Source organism: Neolamprologus multifasciatus, chromosome 6 (assembly GCF_963576455.1).
Source record: "Neolamprologus multifasciatus chromosome 6, fNeoMul1.2, whole genome shotgun sequence".
Taxonomy (NCBI): Eukaryota; Metazoa; Chordata; class Actinopteri; order Cichliformes; family Cichlidae; genus Neolamprologus; species Neolamprologus multifasciatus.
In genome coordinates, this window is record NC_140444.1 from 38,116,164 (window position 1) to 38,141,276 (window position 25,113).

The 25,113-nt window shown below is 47.6% G+C and overlaps 1 protein-coding gene and 2 long non-coding RNA genes across 4 annotated transcripts; 2 read left to right on the top strand and 1 right to left on the bottom strand.

Annotated features, from left to right (window-relative positions):
- The first annotated feature begins 200 nt into the window (after positions 1 to 200).
- On the top strand, positions 201 to 24,339 carry LOC146517661 (sarcoplasmic/endoplasmic reticulum calcium ATPase 2). 2 transcript variants are annotated; one of them, XM_085162695.1, is made up of 25 exons: positions 201 to 662; positions 920 to 975; positions 3,538 to 3,657; positions 5,354 to 5,371; positions 5,482 to 5,564; positions 5,819 to 5,923; positions 7,102 to 7,240; positions 12,816 to 12,982; positions 13,879 to 14,034; positions 14,121 to 14,262; positions 14,470 to 14,636; positions 15,092 to 15,180; positions 15,295 to 15,397; positions 15,535 to 15,666; positions 15,903 to 16,028; positions 16,102 to 16,323; positions 16,421 to 16,532; positions 18,694 to 18,932; positions 19,008 to 19,228; positions 19,315 to 19,517; positions 19,666 to 19,751; positions 21,830 to 21,963; positions 22,035 to 22,152; positions 22,234 to 22,368; positions 22,447 to 24,339. In XM_085162695.1, exons 3-25 carry the CDS (start codon positions 3,540 to 3,542, stop codon positions 22,627 to 22,629), a joined length of 3,198 nt encoding a protein of 1,065 aa, XP_085018821.1. In that variant the 5' UTR covers positions 201 to 662; positions 920 to 975; positions 3,538 to 3,539; the 3' UTR covers positions 22,630 to 24,339. The 2 variants fall into 2 exon arrangements, with proteins under 2 accessions (XP_085018821.1, XP_085018822.1); XM_085162696.1 differs by lacking the exon at positions 920 to 975.
- Positions 7,247 to 8,947, top strand: LOC146517662 (uncharacterized). The gene is made up of 2 exons (XR_014874538.1): positions 7,247 to 7,567; positions 7,895 to 8,947. It is a non-coding gene; the product is annotated as an uncharacterized LOC146517662 (long non-coding RNA).
- LOC146517663 (uncharacterized) lies at positions 13,022 to 15,323 on the bottom strand. The gene is made up of 2 exons (XR_014874539.1): positions 15,209 to 15,323; positions 13,022 to 14,986 (listed from the first exon to the last, which is right to left on the bottom strand). It is a non-coding gene; the product is annotated as an uncharacterized LOC146517663 (long non-coding RNA).
- Positions 24,340 to 25,113: the final 774 nt, after the last annotated feature.

Here is a 25,113-nt window from a genome sequence, read left to right on the forward strand (position 1 = left end):
TGTAATCTGACACCTGTTTGCTTCAGGGTTTTTATAACTGCTGGATTTTTAATTCCTGGTCTGAAGAGGATGAGAGATGAGTAGGGCTAATGGAGCATCAGCGCTCTGCATGCACTCTGTTAGCCCGCCTTCCGTGCCGCCTGATTGGTTTGTTGTTTACTCACACATTCGGTGCTAATTGGCTGTCACTCGAAGAGCTGAGCGACAGCAGTCGCACGACCTGCTGATTGGTGGAGAGGCTCCGGGCTGCCTTCAGAGGCGGGGCACTCAGGTTGTAAATCTTTCGGTGGGCGGGACAATGACCGTCTACATGTGTAATCGACTTTATTCCCGGCCTATGAGTGGATTAGCTTCAGACCGTATGTCCAGATCTTTGAGAAATTTGATTTACTAAACGGCTTAAACGTGTTGATATCGTTTGTGCATAACTTGGGAAGCGTTGAAAGTGTAATTTAAACATTAGCTTGTAAAATATTCATTTATATTTTATCACAGACTGTGTCATGTCTTTAGGAGAGGTCTTTACTTTGAAAGATTTTACCGGATGATGTAGTTAGTGAGTGAGTGGCTAGCTTGATAACGGTGGATGCTGTAGCCCGCTTGGCTGTTGGAGCCGCTCTCCTCCTGTACACAGGAGAACGGATAACTACTGTACTGCATAGGTAAACTAACCCTGAATCATATTTAGAGAAGCATCAGCCTTTAAACGGCCTCGGTTCACTGGTGTGTTTGTTTTACATACAACCTTTAGCCGCTCGGAAACGACTGGATGCTGTTGCAGTGGAAATCTGTTGACGATGATTTTTCACTCATGAGCGGCTGTCACGTAACTCTGTAGACTGCTGTGATAAGATAAGAGAAAAGGAACAGGCTGTTTTAAAATTAATTCCTGCCACCTTTGTTTGATTGCCGTGCGGAGGTAAAGCCAGAAGGCATGGTGCTGTGATACTCCCGGGGCAGCGGACACACGGACTGGTAAGCAACCTGTTCATCTCCGCAGGATTATCCGTCCAAACGGACGCTAGCTGCCGAGCGTGCTAGCCGCGACTCTGTCGCTCCCTGGCTAACTGCTGCTCTATAGCTCGACAGATTTCAGTGTGCAGTGATTGTTCACGAGTCATTTCATACTATATTATTATAGGCAGTTAATTGTGTTGCCATTACAAATCAGTGCTACATCTCCAATATAAGCCAGCATTTAGGCGAGGCTCATCGGGAAAACGGCCAAATATTGAATGCTAATGGTTTAAATGTAAATGTTAACATTGACCAAATGGACAGAAGTGTCTTTATTATAGTGTGTGGTAGTAGAAATCTGTGTGGAATATTATTGGATTATATTTGTTGGTGATTATAGAGCAGCAGAAGACAATAATGATCTAACACGGGCCTGTGTCATACAGCCTGGCCTGGAGCGTCTACAACTAATAATATCCTGAGAATAAAGTCTTTGTGACAGGCTGCGCATATGTGCTTTACCATGTTGCACTTCAAAGTTTTCTGATTGTCACAGGCAGCACACAGCATGGTGATGATTAGTGGGCAGGGATGATGGGAACAACAGGCATCCTTTAAATGATTGAAAACCTTCTTGGTGCATTAGATGGTTTGTGTGGAAAAGGCCTCCAATCTTCATCTAATTCAGCCTTAAATTGTCACACTTGTTAATGGAGTTGGGAAGCCCAAATCCACACAGGGTTCGTGAGAAGACCAGACTCATACAGCAGAAATAAAACAGCATCCAGTGTGATATTTCTTTAGTGCCAGCTTGTGTCCCATGACCATAATTCCCGTCTCATGGGCTCGTCTGTCTCTGCGGGTTCCAGTTAGCCTGGTTGCTTGGCTGTACAGTGCGTCTGATTCCCCAGCCATCTGATGCTGGAACAGTTTTCATTGCCGTGCTGTGAAACACTTTGAACCAGCAAGTTTCTTTCAAATATGGAAAATACGGTAATGCTTTGTTTCCTGCTCTCTGACATGATGTGTTGGACTACAATGGGCATAATAGGCAATCTCTTCATTTTTAAACATTTGTTATTTTAGAACCTAAATCATAAAGCAAATGAATGTTGGCAAACTATTAACATTATTTATAATCGTATAATATTACTGGTTTAATTTAAACATTAAAAATGCTAAGTCTTTTTCATCTATAGTCATCTATATATACCAGTCTGGAAAGGCCTACAAAGCCATTTCTGTGCTTTGGGGTTCCAGCGAACCGCAGTGAGAGCCATTATCACAAACAAAGAAAACCTGGAACAGTGCTGAATCTTCCAAGGAATGGCTGGCCCATCAGGCACGATCTGATATCGTCGTGTTGGTGTTGTTCCCAGATCATCATGCTAAATGTTGTTCCAGGATCAACATTGCAAGTGACCAATCAGAATGTTGTGACGTCATACTTTTGCGACTTCGGGAAAAACCGCCGTAAAACAAAAAACTGTATTTGAGCTGCGAGAAACCGCCTCTGTCCGCCAATCAACGAACCCTGACCCTTTAATAAACGCTAAGCAGAATTGATATTGTCCTTGCAACATTAGCATTTCATAAATGCACGAATGGCTTGGCGCGCAAAAGAATAACGTCACAACAATGTGACTGGTCACTTGCAATGTTGAACCTGGAACAACATTTTCATGATGATCTGGGAACAACACCAACACGATATCAGATCATCTGGCCCATCAGAGTTACACTAATAGCATATCAACGACTCAACACAAAAGAGCAACATGTAAAATACTGCTTCCTCACTTACCCTAGTTGAGGTTCATGACTCATCAATAAGACAGAGACTGAGCAAACGTTGCATCTGTGGGAGATCTACAGGCAGTGATCTCACATTTCCCTCATTCCCAAGACATGTGGGAAAATGTTCTGTGGACTGATGAGACAAACTTTTTACAGGGCTTGCGTTAGTGAAGCTAACACAGCATCATGGTAGCAACAGTCAAACATGGTGGTGCTAGTGTGACGGTCAGGGGCTTCTTTGCTACTTCAGGACCTGGCTGACTTCTGACCACGACCAGAACATCCCGAGGGAGAATGTCCATCCATCAGTGTCATGAAGCCCAAACACACCTGGGCTGTGCAGCAACAGCAAGGCCACCTTTGATGGGACTTGAATTCAATTGCAATGCTTTGGCATGACCTTAAACTGGGTGTTCATGCTGGTTTGAGGCACAGTTCCTCCACAGTGAAGTGAAAAACACATTGATAGTTATTACAAATGCTTGATTTCAGTTCCTGCTGCCAAGGGTGGCACAGAGTTATCAGCTTTAATGGGCAATTATTTGTCACACAGGGCAGGTAGGTTTAGATAGTGTTTGTCCTTTAACAAAAGACATCCTAATCTAACAAACTGTATTTTGTACTTGAACAGTATAACAGTAACATTTGTTTGATGATCTGTAACAAGTCAGTGTGACAAATATGCAAAAAAAGGAGGCAAATACAACTATGTACAAATAGACTATTGGTGGTAAATGTTTGATACTCTTATTACTGACATTAGCTGTTCTTCTCTCACCACAGTGATGGATAATGCTCATACCAAGACGGTGGAGGAGGTTCTGGGGTTCTTTGGTGTAAATGAATCTACAGGTCTGAGCTGTGAGCAGCTGAAGAAGAACAGAGAGAGATGGGGACCCAATGGTAAATATGGAAATCATTACTGGCCCTTTGTTTGGTGTTGCATAGTCTGCTGGTGCCATGTAGACTTCAGAGAGCCGTATCGTTTCCCTTACATGTCAGACTTTGTGATCCTACAGGTACAGATATAATATTAATAAATGTGCTCATAAATATACATCAATTATTGTGTAATGATCTCTTCAACAACTTAATGTATTCTCATAAACTTAGAAATAATACATTAAAAGCACATAGGAGCAGGTGCTGGTTTGGAAGCAACACTGTTGCCAAGTCACCTTCAATGCAGTGGCCAAGATAGACGCTGTTCTGCCGAATCATCACGACGAGCCGCATCCATAGGACGCCTTATAAGTCACACCAAATCACAACAACTGCTGCATCAAGTCATTTGACCAATTTGACCAATTCTGTCTCCCTTAGGCAGCATCATTAGAAGACATAGCAGACATTTTCACTGCTATGCAGATGACACCCAGCTCTATCTGTCCATGAAGCCAGATAACACAAACCAATGAGTTAAACTGCAGGAATGTCTTAAAGACATAAAGACCTGGATGGCCGCTAACTTTCTGCTTCTTAATTCAGATCAAACTGAAGTAGAAAGAGAGAGCAGATTTCTCCTGTGTTGGCTTCCTGTTAAATCCAGAATTCAAAATCCTGCTTATCACATACAAGGTCTAAAATAATCAGGCCCCACTGTAGCTTAAAAACCTCATAGAGCACTTTGCTCTCAGATGGATGATTTACTTGTTCAATTCAATTCAATTTTAGGTGACAGGTGAAGAGGCCATGCTACTAGCAAGTTAGCTACGAGCTAAGCTAAGCTAGGGACTCTCCAAAGAACGAGTACTGTGAATATAATTAGCTGGTGATTCAACAGAGAGTGTGAGTTATTATGTTGGTGCTGGAAGTGTCTGAACTGTGAAATAAGACGTAACATATAAGTGTTTAATTATATTGGCCACACAAAACACAACTGTCTGTTGTAACAGGAAGTAAATCTAAAGCAGAGAGAGACATGTGACCCAAAGGCTTGGAAAGGATTCAGCAACAGCAGCTTTGATCACGTTCTCACATCACATGAGAATGTCCAACCTTAAAGAAAGTTTCACCAACGCGGGGTTAAGGCAGGGATAGTTGGCTCAGCTCTCAGTGTCGTACACATGGTCATCAGACAGCGCAGGGTCCTGTTAGTACAGGCAGCTAGCGTCTCCAGCACAAACTCTCTTAGCTTTGCCATGTAAGTGAATGTTTGCAAAAGCACCCTCGCAAACATCAGGGACACGCACCATCACGCACTGAAGCGGATGTGTTTCTGGATGTTTTGGTCATTCTCCATTTGAACTGTGAAGCACTGTCCTTGGTTGTTTATCTGACACTATAGCTCTGTGTACTCTGTACACGAGCAGAGTCACACTTTTCTCCTCCCATCATTCATTAATCAAAAAAACAGGTTTCACGTTCAAAGTCTTTCTTCATGTAGAGTGCACACATTGGTTTTCATCAGAAGCCTCTGTACGGAGCATCTCTTGATTTATTCCTATCTACTTGGTTTTTCCTAACTTGGCTGAATCTCATGAATTCTGCAGGCAGTCACTGTAGCTGTGTCCTTCGTGTCTTCTGATAGTGTACAGCAGACGACTCATTTGATTCATTTTGTCTTTCTTCTTCCCTTTTTTTGCTTGTTTACTTCCAGAGTTGCCAGCTGAAGAGGGTGAGTTATCTCCTTCTGCAGTGTTTTTTCTTTCTGACACCAGGTTTTTCACTCTATCAGTGCCTCTCAGTCTCAGTCTGCCTCTTCCTCCTCTGTACTGGTCCATGCAGGGAAGTCCCTGTGGGAGCTGGTGGTGGAGCAGTTTGAGGATCTCCTGGTTCGAATCCTGCTGCTGGCTGCATGTATCTCATTCGTAAGGAAACCACAAAGTTCATCATCACCAGTTCCACAGTTAAAGCTCATGAATCTTTTGTTTGTGTGAATAATACAGCAAATATCAGGTTAATCATGCTGGTATGAGGCACACGGGCTTTGGTCTGAAGTTATTTTGGGTTTTTGAGTCACAATTTTGCTTTTCCTTCCTTCATATAATCTGTTATCCACGCAGCGTATAAATGAAGTGTGGTGTAGGCCCTCACCCATCTCTGTGGCTTCTCTGTCCACCAGACCCTGGCATGGTTTGAAGAAGGTGAAGGGACGATCACAGCCTTTGTCGAACCTTTCGTCATACTCCTCATCCTCATTGCAAATGCTATCGTGGGTGTGTGGCAGGTAAACCCCGTGTGTGTGTGCACAGGTGATTGTCTCATCAGTATGAGGTCATGTTGGCAACAATATGACTGAATCTCTAAATGTTGGGATCATATAGCAGACTGCTGGCAGCTGATGATGTTTTCATTTCTACCATTTCAGAGAATGTGGCTGCTTACAGTTTGTATATGTGCGAGTCGCACACTTTAACACTAGGAAAGCACCTCCACATCCTTCCTCACCAGTTTTGGGTTATGTTACTATGTTACACTTAAGATTACTGCCATTAAAAGGTGACTGTATGATGAGCCTGAGAAAAGCTCCTCACTTGAATCCAAAAATAAACGATGTGTAGCCTGCTGCGCACTGACCTCATTTACTCCACATAACCAGCTAAAAACGTGTTCGTGTCACTTCGAGTGATGGCTTTTTCCAAACTGTAGATGCCACGCTCTGTGCCGTCTCCTGATCTGAATAAGAGCTGGTGCACTCGCTAACGTCTGCAGTGGATTGTTGCTTATTTGGAAAATGAACTAAAAACTATAAAACGAAGATGTTATTTGTTACAAAGCAGTTACACTGTTGCTTTCAGCTGCATCTCCGCAGCAGATGGATCTGCATGTTTGCTTTGGTGCATGCTCTTCCTGATGTAACCGTCCCCGCGTATCCAGGACTGGGACCAGCAGCAGCAGTTCGTCAGCCCTGCTTAGGTGATAATTATCTGAACTTAATTTGGCTTTTTTGGCTTCAATTAGTGGATCGAATTAATAATTGATTTGTAGTTAAGACACCATGCTAATGCTAACACCAGGGCAGTATACTTGTACAGGTTACTTTCTTCCTGTTCCTGGACGCAGTGTGAAATACTGCATCATGGTTAAACACATGTGTATGTGTGTTTGTAACAGAGACGTCTGAGCTGAGCTTTCAGGAGTTTATTAGCACAATTAAAGGTTTGCTGATTAATCATTTCATAAAAGCTTGGTGGTTCCTGTCACTGATACCTGCGACTTACTTTGAACAGTTTCATTTTCTGCTGTGTTTGTAGGTCAACAGGAAATAACCAAAGACCTAATCACGTTTTGGCTTTCTGTTTCTTGGATTAGTGTGTGTGTGTGTGTGTGTCCTGTCATGTTTGATGCCCACACACTAACATACATGAGCTATGTTGAAAACTGACGCGCCACTGTGTCCTGCAGGAGCGTAATGCAGAGAACGCCATTGAAGCTCTGAAGGAGTACGAGCCAGAGATGGGCAAAGTGTACCGACAGGACAAGAAGAGCGTGCAGAGAGTCAGAGCCCGAGACATCGTTCCTGGAGACATCGTGGAAGTGGCAGGTAAACGAAATCATGAGATTCAAAGACGCATCTGTCAAGGTTGTGTCAGGTTCTGCTGTGTGGATGGTACATTCATCTTAAATGAGCCAAATGCAGGAGACAGACATAAGCTTTTAATGCTCATAATACAGGAAATAGAAAAGTCTGAAACCCAAAATCCCAGCAGCGAGGATTCAGACAACACACGAGACCACGAGAACTCCACCCTCACCATGAAGAATAATAAAAAACTTCATAAGGAAACCATGAAGAAGAGACTCCTCTAAACACAGGGGACCAACGAAAACAGCCCTACAAACAGTACACGGAGTATTTACTAGAGCAGCGGTCTCCAACCTTTTTTGCGCCATGGACCGGTTTATGCCCGACAATATTTTCACGGACCGGCCTTTAAGGTGTCGCGGATAAATACAACAAAATAAAACTAGCACCGGTACCAAAAAAAAGAAGATTTATTCATAACACACGTGAAAAGACCCAGGAAAACCGAGTAAACGATAAAAACGATAACAAAATAACGCTGAAAACCAATAAAACCCTGAAAACCAGACATTTCACACCTGAGCCTCAACTCTCACGGACCGGTACCAAACGACTCACGGACCGGTACCGGTCCGAGGCCCCGGGGTTGGGGACCGCTGCTCTAAAGCAAAGACAACCAAGAACAGACACGGTCAAAAAGGAATCAAGGATTCACAAAGACTCTTAACTCTGGGTCTGAGCCTCGACGTCGTTCTGTGGTCCACTGTCCTGCGTCCGTCCTCTGTTCCCCTGTGTGGGAACGTCACACGTTGTGTTCAGCACTTCCTGTGAGCCAAAATGAGTGCATGCTAATAATGTTAGCATTAAATAGCACCTGAGAGCTTTCTGCTCAGCTTCACGAGTCGGTGCATTGTGCTCACTGTCGTGTATCTGAGCCTATAATGTTGGAGAGCACTGGCTACCGTGCATCATACTGCAGCCTCAAAGCTTCACTGCAACTACATCAGAATGGCTCTGTAGGACTGGGGAGGTGAAAGCATGATGGAAGAGAAGGCTGAAGGTGGCCGTGCCCTGTTGGCAGGCTTCCACACTTTTTATAAAGTGGTTTCCTTCTGTTAGTCTCAGGTTTAATATTGTTAACAGTAAGCCCAGACTGTGTTTGCAGTGCAGCCGTGTGCAGCGCTGCAGCGAGGCTGGAAGGACTCAGTGCATTTCCACTGCAGGATTGTTTGGACATTGTTGAAATAACATTGCAGGATCTTTATTTAAACGTTCTGGCAAACGTCTCCAAAGGCACGCCTGCCCCCTCTGCCCTGTCCTTTAGCTGCTGTCGTCATGGAAACCCTTCATGGAAAATATGTGATTGCAATGAACGTCGAAGACAAAAGGCTTCAAATAATGTGACGCAGAGAACAGCGAAGGCTGTGGTTGGATGACACGTTCACACTGCTGCTCTCTGCTCTAACACGACAACAACATCAACGACAACAACAACGACAACAACAACAACAACAACAACAACAACAACAACAACAACAACATCTGAACCGTGTTGGTTTCAAATGTGTCCTCTGCTGCTGCTGCAGCCTGTGCAGAGGCAAAGCAACACAGTGGACCAGGTTTTTCCATGATACTGGGTTGCACACACACACACACACACACGCGCGCACACACACACACACACACACACACACACACACACACACACACACACACACACACACACACGCACAGAACTGTAGTTTGACCCAGTAAGAAAACTGTTGAATCCTCCAGATACTCACTGATATTTCAGGCTGCTCAGAGAGAAGAAACAGGGTTGTGTGTGTGTGTGTGTGTGTGTGCCTGCACTGGGTGATCTAGTGTCTCTCTGACTGTAGTAAACGTTTGTCTCCCAGAGCATGGGAACTGAGTTTACTGGAAAGGACCCAGCTGCTCTGGGATTTGTGAACTGTGCAGCGCTGCTGTCGACTCGTCTTCAAACATAATGACTCATATTAGACGATTCAGCACTTGGTCAAAGTTCATCATGAAATTGAAAGTGTTTGTTGAGTAATGTCAGCACTGAATACGCCCATTGAGGAAACTGTGGCTGTGTTTAAATGTATCTACCCTGCTTAATGAAACGATGACGGCCCAGCGTCTCTCTGCTCACTGCGTCATATATAAAAGTGGGAACAGCTTTGAGCAGCTGAGCTCTTCCAGACTTCCTCATGCATACTTTGTCCTCAGCTGTGTGCTGCAGACGTATTTGGTTGTCTCAACACAAACATTTGTTTGACAAAGATGCACAACAAAGCTAAGAGCACCGGTCCCATCTGGTTCAGGGGGTTGGGAAGCTCATCTTGTAACCGGAAGTTTGCCGGTTCGATCCCCAGCTCGTTGTGTCCTTGGGCAAGACGCTTCACACACCAGTGTGTGAATGAATAGTGGAATTGTACAGCACTTTGAGGGTCTCGAAAAGCGCTTTATAAATGCAATCCATTATTGCACACAAGCCTGTTTTGGCCTTTGTTCTGTTCAGGTTACTGTTGCCCACATTTACCCTGAAATTCTGTTCGATCCTGTTCGTGTTTCTACAGCAGCTGTTTGAGGAAATGCTGCATGTTTAAAAAAGCCTGCAGCAGCGTACCCCCCAGGCAGGCTGCCCCACTGTGAATCATCAAGTTACTGCAGTGGTTGACCACAATAACAACACACAGGTGCAAATGAACTTTTCCAAGCGTCCTAGCTGACCAGGGCGAGGTGGTCGAGGTGCTTCTCATCTTTATTAGCCTGTGACAGCTCCTGTCTCCTGATTATTAATAGTATTAATGACACATTTAAAGATGACACAAGTATGTGTATAAAGCAGCCTCTCCATCGGCCCCCTCCCTGATCCTGGTGCTGCCAGAGTTCCTGTTGACAGGGAGTTTTTCCTTCCCGCTGTTTCTTGGTCATAGGGTGTCATCTCATCGTTGGTTCCTCTGTGTTAGGGGTGTGTTTATGCTTGCCGTGTGTCCTGGGTGTAGCTCTGTTGTGTAACCTCGTGTTAGTCCATGTTAATGATGCTCCAGTGGAGAAGCTCGGGGACATGCAGATACAGATGTTTGAGTGGGTGAAGCGACTGTTGTACAGTGAAGTTATGGGTGCTCCACACCAGCTGTGCAGGACTGAAACAGGTGAAAGGCTCACGATGGAGAACCAAGTGGTTGGAAGAAGTGCAGAGATGAGTGTGAGTGTCCCGAGTGATGGCTCAGACCAGGCTCAGAGTGGTGGTGGTGGTGGTGGTGGTGGGGGGGGGGGGGGGGGGTAGTGTTTGTTAATAGTCTGACTGGGGAAGAAGCTGTTAGTGAGTCTGGAGGTGTGGGGCCTGACTGACCTGAGGTGGTGCGAGGGCTCACCTGTGATGGTTCACCTGAGTCAGGAGGGTGTAGCGATGGCTTCTTGGTTGGTGCTGATTACCCTCTGTGCAGCCTGTTCCTCTCACTGAGGGGCCGTAGAAGACCTGCAGCAGCTCCTGGTCCTCCGTCCTCAGGACACAGAGGAGGTGCAGTCACTGCTGGGCCTTCTTCACCAGGGTGATGGTGTTGAGGGTCCAGGTGAGATCAGCAGAGACGTGGGTGCCCAGAAACCTGAAGGTGGAGACAGCTTCCATCAACTCTCCATTTGTAATGAGAGAGGAGTGGACGTGTCTGCGTCTCCTGAAGCTTTGGTTTCACGGACGTTCAGCTTCAGGTTATTTTCTGAACATCAGCGGGAGAAGCTCTCTACCTCCGCCCTGTCAGCTGTCTCATCTCCATCAGAGATGGCCCGACCGCGGCCCAATCAGCGGACTTCTGCATCCCTACAGCTGCTGACCAGCTGCTCCTGGAAGTGCTGAGATCCAGGAGGAAGCTCGGAGGGTCCAGTGTCCACTTTTAAAACCATTTTTATTCTTTGGCCTCAGTGAGACTAAATAGGTTATTAACTAATTAATGAAGTATTTCACTTTTGCTTATATCTTATGTCATTCTATTATTTCTTATTATGTACAGCACTTAGCGTCAGCTGTAGTGAGTCTGGAGGTGCTTTCTATTTTTTATTTATTTTTTTATTTTTTTTGCCTGTCCCGTTTGGCTCTTTTGCATCAGAATTATTGTCTAAAGGCGAAGAAAGATGCCCAACGGATTTTCTTTACCAAATTGACCATCCCAGCTTTGCCGTAATGGTCCATTTGATTCACCTTTTATTCTTTATTTTATTTTCACTTGCTGAATACGGGACAGACTTGACTGGGGGAAAGAAAAGGGAGAAAGAAAGAGGGAAAGAAAAACAGTTGAGAAGAGGGACGGGGGAGAAGGGCAAAAAACAAAAACCAACAGAATAAGCAGAAAAAAAAATACATCTATCAATCACCTGGATCACCTGTTGAGAAAGAAAAAAGAAAACAAGCAGAAGAAAACGAGAGTAATAAACAACATCACGATGATCTATGTGAATATAACAGTAAATACTAAATATTAAACATTATTGTGCAGCACGTAAGATCAACAGCACAGTGTGCTTTGAGGTAGGAGCCAAAAAGGGTGTAGTTTGTGTGTGTGAGCACCCGTGTGTGCACCTCTGAGCATGGACGCGCTTGTTTTTTTAAAAGGTTCCTTCATGTAATGATCTGCTAGAGGGTGTGGGGGGCCACAGCCCCGTCCTCCAGGGCATGAAGCAGGTATGGAGGAGATCAAGACTCCAGACATCCAGAGGCCCCCAGAACACAAGAGACCAAGGAAGACCAACAGAGGGGCAGCCGTGCCACTGTCCCAGAAAGAGCTGAGGAGAGTCCCAGATGAGGGGTCACTCAGCAGCCGCGGAGCAGAAGCCAGGGGGGGTTGCAGTGACGTGCCCGTGAGCTCCGCCGGCAGCCAGCTGCGCCAGAGTGACCGAGCCCCAGGCCGAGAGGCCGAGGGCACCCCACCCCCGAAGTGGCCCGAGCGAGCCCCAGGCTCCAGGCCCCGATAAGCAGCCACCAAGGAGTGAGCCGGTGTGTACCTGGGCGCCCATCCCCGGACACAAAGAACCACCAACGCACCGATGTCTGAGGGCGTCTGCCACTGGCAGGGGGAGTGGTGGGGGGAGATAGGCCTCCATACCTTAAAGGGCCTGAGATGTCCCCAGAGAGGTGGCGTCTGATTCCCAACCTGACATGTAGACACAGACAAACAGGCACACACAGATACAAACATGCATTCCCACCCTCATGCTCTCATATGCACTGGAGGTGCTTTCTAAACAAAGATGGTGACATTGGGTGGGTGGACAGTCACAGGCCGGTGGGGGAGGAACTGTTTGACCCAGGAGCAGGTGGGGGGCCGATCTGCAGGTGACCTGAGGGGAGTTTGTTTCTACTTTGTCCTATTTAAATGTTTTCTAATTGTGTAAAAAATGAATATATAGTAACGAGTACAGGATGAGGAGCTGTGGTCACCACGTTTGATCTTTCTCCAGATGATCTCTCATGATCCCGGCAGTAGAAGCATATGTGGCATGGTTAGCATGGTTAGCATGGTTAGCATGGTTAGCATGAGCACGCTGAATAACCGTATGTTCTCTGTACTCTGTACCTTTGTTTTATCTCTAGTTGGAGATAAGGTGCCGGCTGACATCAGGCTGACATCCATCCGTTCCACCACCCTCAGGGTGGACCAGTCCATTCTGACGGGGGAGTCCGTCTCAGTGCTCAAACACACCGACCCTGTACCCGATCCCAGAGCCGTCAACCAGGACAAGAAGAACATGCTGTTCTCTGTGAGTCTCTCATAGGCCACGCCCACATCTGTCCTCTTGGATTCACGTTGACATGCTGTATAATTCAGATATAATCAACAAAGATGTGCAGCGGACCACCGACTGTGGAGCCATCATTTAAGGGAGAATGTTGTTGAACTACAACATATTCCTTTGTCTCCATCCACATACTGTCTGACAGCGACACTACCACAAATACCCACCAAACGTGGATTAATCCGCCACTAAAACTAGTCCCTCCAGTTTGGACCAACGTGCTGTAAAATGAGGCGTTTTTATAGATTTGTTAGTTAACTCATTCATTTTATGGAGGCAGCTGTCGTTGAAGCGTTCATATGAAGAGATTTACTCTGTGGACTTTGCTTTTAGATAAGAGTTGCTGGTGTTGGTAACCTAATTTGTTTACTACCCTCGTACACGTCAGCCAGCGTGATCCTATTGGTGGCTGCTTCAGTTTTATGGTGTCGGGGCGCTACATCGCTCCAAGTCTCTTCCTGGGAATGTCTGCAGAGTTGCATACGTGGTGATGGCTCGCAATCGTAGCAGCCTGACACGACTTCGTCCAGGCCAAAGTGTGGCAGGCGTAACCATGCCTGCTCGCCACGTTCAATACATCACAAAGCGGGAGGACAGAGAACAGTAAACGCCTGACATCCACCTGTTTCTTCATTTTACTGGTTTATTTATTTCTGTACTGAGAAGATAAAATGGTGTGTGAGTGTGTGTGTGTGTGTGTGTGTGTGTGTGTGTGTGTGTGTGTGTGTGTGTGTGTGCCTCAAAGGCTGTGAGTCACCAGGTGGTCTCTGTGGTCAAAGAGCCTCTGATGTTTTATGCAGCAGAGTGTGAGCTCGGCTCTGCTGCTCCTCTGTGCACTGACAGCCTGAACTTTTGCTCAGGGCACCAATATTGCAGCCGGCCGAGCCATCGGAGTCGTAGTGGCAACAGGGGTGCAGACAGAGATCGGGAAAATCCGCGATGAGATGGCCTCCACTGACCCCGAGAGGACCCCACTGCAACAAAAACTGGACCAGTTTGGAGAGCAGCTGTCCAAGGCGAGGATCGAGCCGTCCTCCTGTGTCATGTTTAGTCTTTATTAACAACACGAGTCCAAGTAACTCTGTTTTGGTGCAACCTGCAGGTCATCAGCGTGATCTGCGTGGCTGTGTGGGCCATCAACGTGGGACACTTTAATGACCCGGTCCATGGAGGCAGCTGGCTGAGAGGGGCTGTGTATTATTTCAAGATCGCTGTGGCCCTGGCTGTGGCCGCCATACCAGAAGGTCAGGCCTGTTACATCGCAGTTAGTTGTCACACGCTGATCTCTCTCAGATCTCATTTAAATCAGATCTGTGCTGACAGACTGACCAGACATCTCTGTTTAAGCAAGGCACGCAGCATCAGCTCATCGGTCTCAGACAGGAAACTGCAAACGTCTCGCTAGGATACGAAGGTGAACAGAGTTCCTTCCTCTGCTTGCTCCCTTCCAGGCCTTCCAGCAGTCATTACCACCTGCCTCGCCCTGGGAACCAGGAGAATGGCTCGGAAGAATGCCATAGTCCGCAGCTTACCGTCAGTGGAGACGCTGGGCTGCACCTCTGTGATCTGCTCGGACAAAACAGGGACGCTAACCACCAACCAGATGTCAGTCTGCAGGGTAAGATGTGAGAGGGAGCCAGTAGCTACACTGCTGTACGCCTCTGCCTGCTGCAGCATGTACGTTCTTACTTTTTACACATTAACAGCTCGTAATTTTGCACTAACGCTCGATGTGTCTCAGACTGCTTTGTCTCTAAACACGTCTCCATGTTGCTCCTGGATGCAAACTGCTGGCCTGCAGCTTCTGGACGTCTCCGGTTGTCTCCATGTTGGGTTAGTTGGAGTCTAGTTTGCACTCCGGTCTCATGCATGTGATATGTGAGGGACCCAGCAGGTGTCTCTTACTGACCTCTGCGTTCACTCTGATGATATAATCCGTCATGTTGTCCAGCGAGGCCTCGACACCTGCTGCAGGAGAGAAACGTGGAGCATCGTCACAGATGAGGTCAAATAACCTGTTCTAACCTGCACTAATGAGCTATTGTGTGTCTGTGTGTGCCTGCATGTGTGTAGATGTTCGTAGTAGACAGTGTGTCAGGGGAGCGCTGCAGCCTGAGCGAGTTCACAGTGACTGGATCTACGTACGCCCCTGAAGGGGACGTGTGAGTGTCTTTAACCTTTACTACTTACCTGACGATTCAGCGTAAAAGCTCACACGTTGAAATCTCTTTGCTGTAGTTTAAAAACATTCCCGTCTCTGTCCCTCGTCGTTCCAGTTACAAGGACGGTTCAGCGGTGAAGTGCAGTCGGTATGAAGGCCTGGTGGAGATGGCCACCATCTGTGCGCTGTGTAACGACTCATCGCTCGACTACAATGAGGTAAGAAATGCAAACAGACCGTCACAGATGACCGTATATGGTCGTGGCCCGAGTGGGAGTGGAATGAGACTTGTTTTCATTCTAAACCGGCCAGTAAACAAGGCAGAAACGGCGTCCTGTCTCTGTGTGTGATCCAGGCCAAGGGTGCGTATGAGAAGGTCGGGGAGGCGACAGAGACCGCCCTCTGCTGTCTGGTGGAGAAAATGAACGTGTTTGAGACGGACCTGAGAGGACTGAGCCCTGCTGAGCGAGCCACCGCCTGCTGCTCTGTAAGTGCACGGCTGAAGGCTGACGTGGAAACAGAAACTCTGCCCCACTGTGAGGCCTTTAGGCAGGACGTGGGTCTGTTTCCGTGCTCTCCCTTCTGTCTCACACATCGTTACCCAGTAAGCAAATGTGAAGGTGGTCTGCTGAAGAGCAGCAAAGAAAAAACTGTGGAGACCTGAAAGAAAAGAGAAACATCGCTGATGTGGCGGAGTCGTACTAAACATGTGTTTGTTTTCAGGTGATTAAGCAGCTCATGAAGAAAGAGCTGACTTTAGAGTTCTCCAGAGACAGGAAGTCCATGTCTGTGTTCTGTTCATCCAACAAACTCACCAGATCTGCTGCAGGAGCCAAGATGTTTGTTAAGGTCGGTGCACACGCCTGCGTCTCCGCTTTTACGGAGCAACGGCGATACTGAGCGCTCTGATCCTTCTGCTCAGGGAGCGCCGGAGAGCGTCCTGGAACGCTGCAGCTACGTCCGAGTCAGCGGCTCTGCTCGCGTGCCTTTGAGCCCGGCGGTTCGAGAGCAGCTCCTGTCCGTCGTACGGGAGTGGGCGACGGGCCGGGACACGCTGCGATGTCTCGCCATGGCGACGAGGGACGCGCCTCCTGACATCCACCGCCTCAACCTGGAGAACTCAGCGGCCTTTGCTACCTACGAGGTGAGAGCTTGTTAGACGTGTGGTCGGATCGACGGAGCGGTGAAAGCGAGTATCACGCCGCAGACACGTAACGGTTTCTGTCGTCTGTTCTTCCCAGTCCGACCTGACCTTTGTGGGCTGTGTGGGGATGTTGGATCCCCCGAGAAAAGAAGTGCTTAACGCGGTGCGAATGTGTCGGCAGGCTGGAATACGAGTCATCATGATCACAGGTACTCACAGCAGCTCTTCTTCTCTCCTATAAATACAGGCAGCACTGTGACCGTGGATCAGTCGTTTCCTCACCGTGATGCTGACTGTCGAGGACGCACATCAGGTGAACCTGATAAATGGAGTCACTGAGCCTGTGGCGGTTCGATGTTGAAACCAACCACAGTTTCTATCAGCTGTTGGTCACGTGACCCTGACTCCGCCCACTCTGACACAGTTACCACAGCGTGCCAGCCGCGGCTCAGCTGTTACAGTTAGAAGAACACATCAGAGGCTTTGTTTTTCAGATTTGCTGATTGCAAATAAACCGATCAGACCACTCGTGTGCTCAGAGCGGCAAAACTGTTGAAACAAATAGTTTATTGTTACTGTGCCTGATCTGTGAGCTACGCTTCAGCTCTCTTCACGAAGCGCGATGGCCTGATGGGGTCCTGACTCAAAGAGCTCTGACTTCCTCCTCTGCTGCTGTGTTGAGGCAGCTGCTTTTGTTACAAGATGAATGTGTTCGTGGTTAAAGTTGAAGGATGTGATAGAAAGAATCTCCATGATACCGCTGACAACAAGTGAACATCCTGAGTTTCTTTAGACGCTCACTTTTCCAGCCTGTGTCGCTGGTGCTGAGACAGGAGACAGCAGGTGTTTGAGAACAGCTGACGGCGTGATCTACGCCAGAAACAAACCTGGCTTTGACTAAACAGCCAGTGAGAACACATAAGTAGCATTTATCTAACCAGTACTACTGCTGGTACGCACATTCATTGCATGGTCCCAGTACGACATGCATTCATTAATCTGAAACTAGGCTTTCGTGGCAGGAGAGGAAATTGAAAACGTCTCAAGGACTGAGTTAATTTGATTTCCCCAGAAGGGTGTGCTGGTGTCCCAGACCTGGTAACGATGCTGTGATAAACTTCTGAGGCTCAAAAATATATCAGACTCCTGAAAGTTTTACAGCCTCCTCTGGTGTGATTAGACGTAGACGCTTCAAACTGACGGCCGAGGTCAGCAGTGATCTGATCACTGGACTGACTAATAAATAAATCCCAGCAGAGCGTCTGAAGTGACTCAGGTGACTTCCTGTTAATAATCCCCACCCAAGTAAAGTCTGTGGTCGTGTCCAAATTCATGGGCTGCTTCCTCCTGAGGACGCATTTGTAGACCGATTACGTCACAGCGACGCGCCGAAGGCTGTCCAAATTCGTAGACTCCTCCGAATGCAGCCGACAAATGCGTCCTCCTTTTCCCCGAATTTGAAGGATGGGTCGGGTGTGTCCTTCGTGGCCCACCATATCCCAGAATTCATAGCGCGGCCCAGCCAAACTCCAGTTTCCAACAATGGCGGCCGCTACTAAGTTTTAAAATTACTCTTCCTAATCTTTCTGGGTCACAAAATAAACTTTTAACATATTTTCAGGTGAGAAAGTAGCTGTGTGAACATCAAATATCTGCTCGGTTTATCAAGATATCGCATATTTGCAAAAGTGCTTCGACGTTTTCGGAGACGTCTGTTACCCACCAGCTTGATAGCTCGCCGGGAGCTCGAGGGTCACTGATGCGGCCGGGAACGGCACAACTCCCGGCACAACTCACGGCACAACTCACGGCACATCATTTTCAGATCACCGCGGACTTTCGCTACTCGGTTAAACGTAATATATAAGTCACTTAGACAACCTAAAAATGTTATTGTTGGGCTTTTTTCAGTGTTTTGTTTGTTCGTGAGTAAATCGGTTTGGCTGAGATTAAAGTTATTAGATTAGATAAAATGAAACTTTATTAATCCCCCGGGTGGGTTCCTCCTTGGTTTTTACACAGCTGACTAAACGTCAAACAGAAAACTGATTAAACAGAAGTGTGAGACGGTCGAGAGTTGACTCCAGTGTCCTGTTATATTTTAGATAGCAAGGAGCAGACGGCCGAGTTTATTAAACTCCACCGAGACAGCGGTGACGCTAATCAGAAGGCTAGACCGTCCAATTTCACTGCCGTTTACTTCCGGCCTACCCGACCTTCTGAGGACCCGGCCCACGTAGACCGCGAAGGCCGGGTCCTCAGGAGGATGCAGCCCATGAATTTGGGCACGACCAGTGTGTAGGAAACCAACACAAGAACGAGCTAAACGAAGCTCGACTCTGACGACTCGTCGCTCTTCTTCTTCTGCAGGGGACAACAAAGGAACAGCGCTGTCCATCTGCAGGCGAGTGGGCATCATCACAGAGCAGGAGGAAGAGCAGGAGGGCGCGGGGGTCATCGGGGGCCTAACGGGGCGGGAGTTTGACGAGCTGCCCCCACACCTGCAGCGTCAGGCCTGTCAGACGGCCCGCTGCTTCGCCCGGGTGGAGCCGGCCCACAAGAGTCGGATAGTGGAGTACCTGCAGAGCCTGAACGACATCACGGCCATGGTGAGAGAGCGAGCGCGTGCTCATCACCTGCTCAGGCTGCCTGCTGTGGTCACCTAATGGTTCTCGACGGTTTAGACAGGTGACGGGGTGAATGACGCGCCGGCGCTGAAGAAGGCAGAGATCGGCATCGCCATGGGCAGCGGCACCGCGGTGGCCAAGTCTGCCTCCGAGATGATCCTGGCTGACGACAACTTCTCCACCATCGTAGCTGCCGTGGAGGAGGGCAGAGCCATCTACAACAACATGAAGCAGTTCATCCGATACCTGATATCCTCCAACATCGGAGAGGTGGTCTGGTTAGTAGGAGGAAGCGGCGTTACCGCGCGTGTTCGTGATAAACCAGACGCCTCCTCTCTGATCGCTGCTCTCCGTCTGTCCGCAGTATTTTCCTGACAGCAGCACTGGGCATGCCTGAAGCTCTGATCCCCGTCCAGCTGCTGTGGGTCAACCTGGTCACTGATGGATTCCCAGCGACCGCTCTGGGCTTCAACCCTCCGGACCTGGACATCATGTCTCGTCCTCCGCGCTCCCCGAAGGAGCCGCTCATCTCCAGCTGGTTGTTCTGCCGCTACCTCATCATCGGATGTGAGTGGCTCACCTCCTGCCATGTTGGAAGCATCGTCCCTTTCATGTTTGAACCAGGATGAAGCCAAATTACATGCACAGCACAGGATTTCTGTATTCTTGTTTAACTGCTTTGAAAGTGCACCGCAGTGACTGTGTTTGTCCACAGGTTATGTGGGAGCTGCCACAGTGGGAGCTGCTGCCTGGTGGTTCATGGCGGCCCACGATGGACCCAAACTGACCTTCTATCAGCTGGTAAGCATCTTACATCTTCCCAAATATTGAAGAGCACCTGATTTCTAACATGAGCACAACTCCAAACCTGAAGAGTTTTTGGTGCTTTTATGGAGACGAACAGCCTTTGTGGGGCAAAGAGTTGGGAGTTCGTCTTGTAATCAGAAGGTTGCCGGTTCGAGCCCCGGCTCGGACAGTCTCTGTCGTTGTGTCCTTGGGCAAGACACTTCACCTGCCACCTACTGGTGTTGGCCAGAGGGGGTGATGGCAGCCTCGCTTCTGTCAGTCTGCCTCAGGGCAGCTGTGGCTACAACTGTAGCTGCCTCCACCAGTGTGTGAATGTGAGAGTGAATGAATAGTGGAATTGTAAAGCGCTTTATAAATGCAATCCATTATTATTATTTGTTCGTCTGCCTTACAGTATCATGTTGTTGTGTCTCGATGCACGCTCAGTCATCCAGGTAACTCTCCACAGGTTGATTCTGTTCATCTGGATGTAGCGTTTCATCATCATCAGGTGACGTCTTCAGTCTCAGCTGCAGGTTTGTGGTTGTTCATCACTGCTCATGAGTAGGGATGCAACGATACCAATTTTTTCAAACCAATACGATACCGATACTTGGATCTGAGTACTTGCCGATACAGAGTACAGAAACCGATACTTCTACCACACACACACACACACAAATACAAATACAATGAATTGGAAGACAGGTTTTATTTTATTCTCTGCCGATAAAAAATAAAATCTTAATAAAAATGACCACAAAAAGATTTCAAGTGAAAAATAAGCACTTCTGTTAAATTATTGCAGAGTCTCCACATTGTAATTTAACAAAATATCACTGAACTATTGGCACTGTCTCGAGCTTTCAGAATAATAAATAAACACTTCTGTTTGGAATAAAATAAACTTTGAAATTATTGCAGAGTGTCCATATTGTAAACAAACAAACAAAATAACAAAAGTATTCAGCATTGACGAACGAACTACCCATCTGCCCGTGGATCATCACTCGACTGTGCCGTTAAACCAAGGACTGACATCGCGCACACACTGCTTGTCTTTACCTCTTCATAAAGTTTTGGCACCATTATCTCCCTGATGTGTGGGCGGTTGGGAATTTCATATCACAGCTCGAGTATGCTGAGAAGACGGTGCAATCCTATGTTTTCCACGGCCGGCATTGGCTGGTCATCCAGAGCGATAAAATGAGTCAGAGCCTCTGTTATTTTAACTGTCCGTGGATTTTCTCTTGACATTTTTCATCACTTTTCCAAAACCTGAGTTAAAGTTGGCTGTTCCACACTGCTGACATTTTGTTTAGCCTAGCTACAGCAGCCTCCAGTTTCTCTTTTTTATCTGGAGCTGCCAGTCTCACTCGTCTAACCCTGTGCCTGTTTAGCGCAAGATGTCCCCCTAGTGGTCAATCTAAAAAACTACAACAGAAATGACAAGCCACCCTCTGATTAATGAAATAAGTTAATATCGGTTCATGGTATCGGTTAACTTTTACGAGTTAACCGATACCACATTTTACAGTATCGGTCCCGATACCCGATACCAGTATCGGTATCAGTGCATCCCTACTCATGAGAATTTGCATAATTGTGATGAAGGAGCTGACCTCCCAGCCCATTGTTCCTCAGTGGGCTGGTTTCAGCCATTGTGCAGATGTTCTGTTTATAAGAAACCTGCAGTCAGCTGAGACTGAAGACGTCACCTGATGATGACGAAACGCTACGTCCAGATGAACAGAATCAACCTGCTTCATGTTGTTGTTGTGATTTGTTGCTGTATGAATAAAACTGAACTGGCAGTCTGTTTGTTGATGCTTCAAAGGTCAAAGGTTACCACAGGAACACATCAGATAAACTGATCCAGCGTAAATGTCCTCATGAAGCACTCTGCCTCGTTTCTGTGTGTTCACACACCAGTGAATGCAGCACAGAGTGACCTGGGGTTCAGTATTTTGCCCATCTGGCACACAGACTGGATCCAAGCATCAGCGTCACTGTGCGGAGCGCCTGCTCCACCTCGTGAGCCGTACGCCCCCTGCAGGGTGTAGTAATGCTGTTTTGGCTTTTCCCCACTACAGTCCCATTATCTGCAGTGCAGCGAAGGCCACGCCGAGTTTGCTGGAGTGCAGTGTTCGGTCTTTGAGTCTCCGTATCCTATGACTATGGCGCTGTCTGTGCTGGTCACCATAGAGATGTGCAACGCCTTGAACAGGTAAGAAAAGACAGTCAGGTGAGAGGTGACGATGGCAGAGGAAAGTAATTCGCTCTTTTTGGGCTGTCCAGTCTGTCCGAGAACCAGTCCCTGCTAAAGATGCCCCCGTGGTCCAACCCCTGGTTGGTGGGGGCCATCTGCCTGTCCATGGCGCTGCACTTCCTCATTTTATATGTGGACCCCCTGCCGGTAAGACCAGAGACAGTCCTGCACGTTCAGTCCTTTCTATGACTGCAGGTCGAGCTGAACCGCCGATGCTTCTGTCTGCAGGTGATATTTCAGATACGCCCACTGTCCTGGACGCAGTGGGTGGTGGTTTTGAAGCTGTCGCTTCCTGTCATCTTGATGGATGAGGCCCTCAAGTTACTGGCCCGCAACTACATCGAGCCAGGAAGCCACATCCAGGTCAGAGCAAGCGATGTCAGCAGGTTGTCTCACCGTAACACTTCTTTTCTAACGCTTCTCTGTTCACATCTCCCAAAGACTTTAGAAGAGGAAGAGGAGCAGCAGAGGGCGAGGGCCAACGTGGGGTTGGTCGGTGCTGCGGCGATGAGGCTCCATCAGTCGCTGAAGGGCGTGTCCTGGTCCTTCGTGCTGATCTCTGCACCGCTGGTGATCTGGATCTTCAGTCTGGACTCTGACATCACCAACATCTTCTGGGAGTGACGGGGATGTGGGTGGGCTGCCGGGGACGCACAAACACGGTGAAAGAAGGGAAAAGGGTGTGGGAGGTGTAAGGGTGGGGCGTGGGGAAACGAGGCACGAGCAGAGGTGATGGATGTGACGAAGGAAACATGTGACCCTCAGACAATCAGAGAAAGTGTGTGTGTGACAGCCTCACCGATGAAGGCGCTGCGTGCAGCTGATCTGCTTTGAGTTCACACTTCCTCCCACGTCCCTGCTGTGTCGCCACACCCACAGACACGTCACAGCTGTGGTTTCTTTACAATCTTCCAAAGAGTGCTGTTGGTTTGTGTGAACTTGGATTTATTCTTTCATGTAATTTGAAATAGAGAGAAATGTTAGTGTTTGAGGTTTGGTGCATGTGTGTAGTTTACAGTGTGTGTTGGTGTTTTCCATATTTCTCCTGACATTCCCGGGTCCCTGCTGTGCCGATGCTACCGTGCTTCACGCAGCACTTTTATGAGGAAACGAGTGGATTAGAAACACACAGGCTCTCCATCCACACTGTTGTTCACGTAGTAATAATGTGCTCCGCGATAAGGCCGCCTGCCTCTGGAGCAGCAGAGTGCGCCAGCCGGCTGCTTTCATAGTCTGCACTGTTGTTTGGACGTCCTCACGTGAAACTAATCGGAGCCGTGAGGACGGCGAGCGTTTCAAATGCATGTGAGTGCACGTCACACACTTCTGGCTTTGAGTTTTAAAGTTGATCCTGCAGAAGTGTCTCCCTGCAGCCGGGAGTGAACCTGATGAGGATGCACATATTTATCAGAGGCTAACCCTTCTAGCATATACGATTGATTCTGATGGCCGACTGTCCTCTGTGGTCTTTTCTGTGTATCGATGCGGACACTGCTGACTGTCCTGAAGTTGACGTGGCGTTCGTTGGCTCGTCTCAGACAGGCTGAGGGCAGAATAAGTTCTTCAGTTAACTGGTGTTCAGTACGGCTGTGCTGCCAGTCGGCCTCTACCTGACGCGCTTTCCCTGCTTTGTGTGTGATTGATTTGGTTCTGGATGTCAGGGATTCATGTGTTTCTTTCAGGTCGGTCCTCCCTCCTCCACAGCAGCCGTGTCTGTGTTGGTGAACGTCACAGTTTCAGTTTGATGTGAACACAGATTTGAACGAGGGTCTGCCTTTTTGTCCAGCGATGCCATGAAGTCTTGAACTTGTCATTATGTAACACATGCAGCCTTCATTGGGAGGAATATCATTACTGAAGGACAGGAAGAGTTAGAGAGTAGCCCTAATGTTCTGACATCAAGTCATTTTGTAGAGAAATAAATCATTAAGATTCACACTAAAAGCTGATTTAAGGAGTTTTGTATTTAAGTTGTTATTCATGGTGTAACTGATTTTCTGTGTGAAGCTGTTGGAGGTTTTGTTGTTTGGCACAGAATCTTTTTTTTCTCATTTCAATTTATAGTTTTCTCACAATAGACTAAAAACTGGTTTGAAATAAAGAGACTGTGATTGCTCCTTCTGCTCTCTTCAAATCAGTGCAGCAGGAAACAAACATGCTGATGTGGGATGAATATTTATGCTTTTCTGCAGATGCCGCCCCATCTTTAAAACAGCGACATTGCATCAACTGCATTTACTCTGTACTTTGTTATTATTGCTGTTTCCTCTGCTGCCCCGTCCTCCACAGAGAAGTGAAGGGAACACGCCTGAAATAAAGGTTGGATTAGAAAAAGGTCACAGTGTCTTTCAGGTCATTGTGTCTCAAATTACTGTCAGCCGTCTGCTTGACCATCACTAACATGTGAGGGTAAAATGTTTGTGTGTGTGTTTGTGTGTGTGCACATGTTTAGATAGAGCTGGACTAAAAACACAGAAGCACATGAAGAAGCTTTAAGCACACTGACAGAATCCAGAGTTCAGCAGGGCGTAAGATGCAGGCAGGTCATTCGTGGCACGCCATAACCACATAGTTTCATATATACAGAAACCTCTGCTGAGTATGGACTGGAAGACCCCAGGTCAGAATGGGAGACTGGTGCAGAGTGACTGAGCTGAGATCCTGTGGTGGCTAACCAACCGGACGTAGTGCTGGACAGAGGAAGGTGTAGCTATACCGAGAGATAGGAACGCGAGCAGCTGAAGAAGTTCAAAGGTCTGTGAGAGAGTTTCAGAAGATGGACGGTGAAGGCAACACTGGTAATCAGAGTACTCGGGGCAGTGACCTACAGTAAACTGGGGACGTGGCTCCAGAAGCTAAACAATCAGACAATCACTTCACTGACAAGGTCCAGAAACTTCCCCTGGATCCAGATGAAACCATGTTGTCCTTTGATGTAGTCTCTCTCTTCACGTGCATACCCACCACGGAGGCCGTGGAGACTGTCAGAAAACGACTACAAGAAGACAACTCCTTGGAGGACAGGACCAACTTCACACCCGATCAGATCTGCACACTGTTAGACCTCTGCCTCACCACTACATATTTCAAATACAACGAAGGCTTCTA

Excerpts from the sequence above, each read along its gene's own strand:
- LOC146517661 (XM_085162695.1), top strand. The coding sequence starts at position 3,540 with ATGGATAATGCTCATACCAAGACGGTGGAGGAGGTTCTGGGGTTCTTT. Across the intron at positions 15,181-15,294 it reads TACGCCCCTGAAGGGGACGT|TTACAAGGACGGTTCAGCGG; the intron begins GTGAGTGTCTTT and ends TCGTCGTTCCAG. Across the intron at positions 22,369-22,446 it reads AGCCAGGAAGCCACATCCAG|ACTTTAGAAGAGGAAGAGGA; the intron begins GTCAGAGCAAGC and ends CATCTCCCAAAG.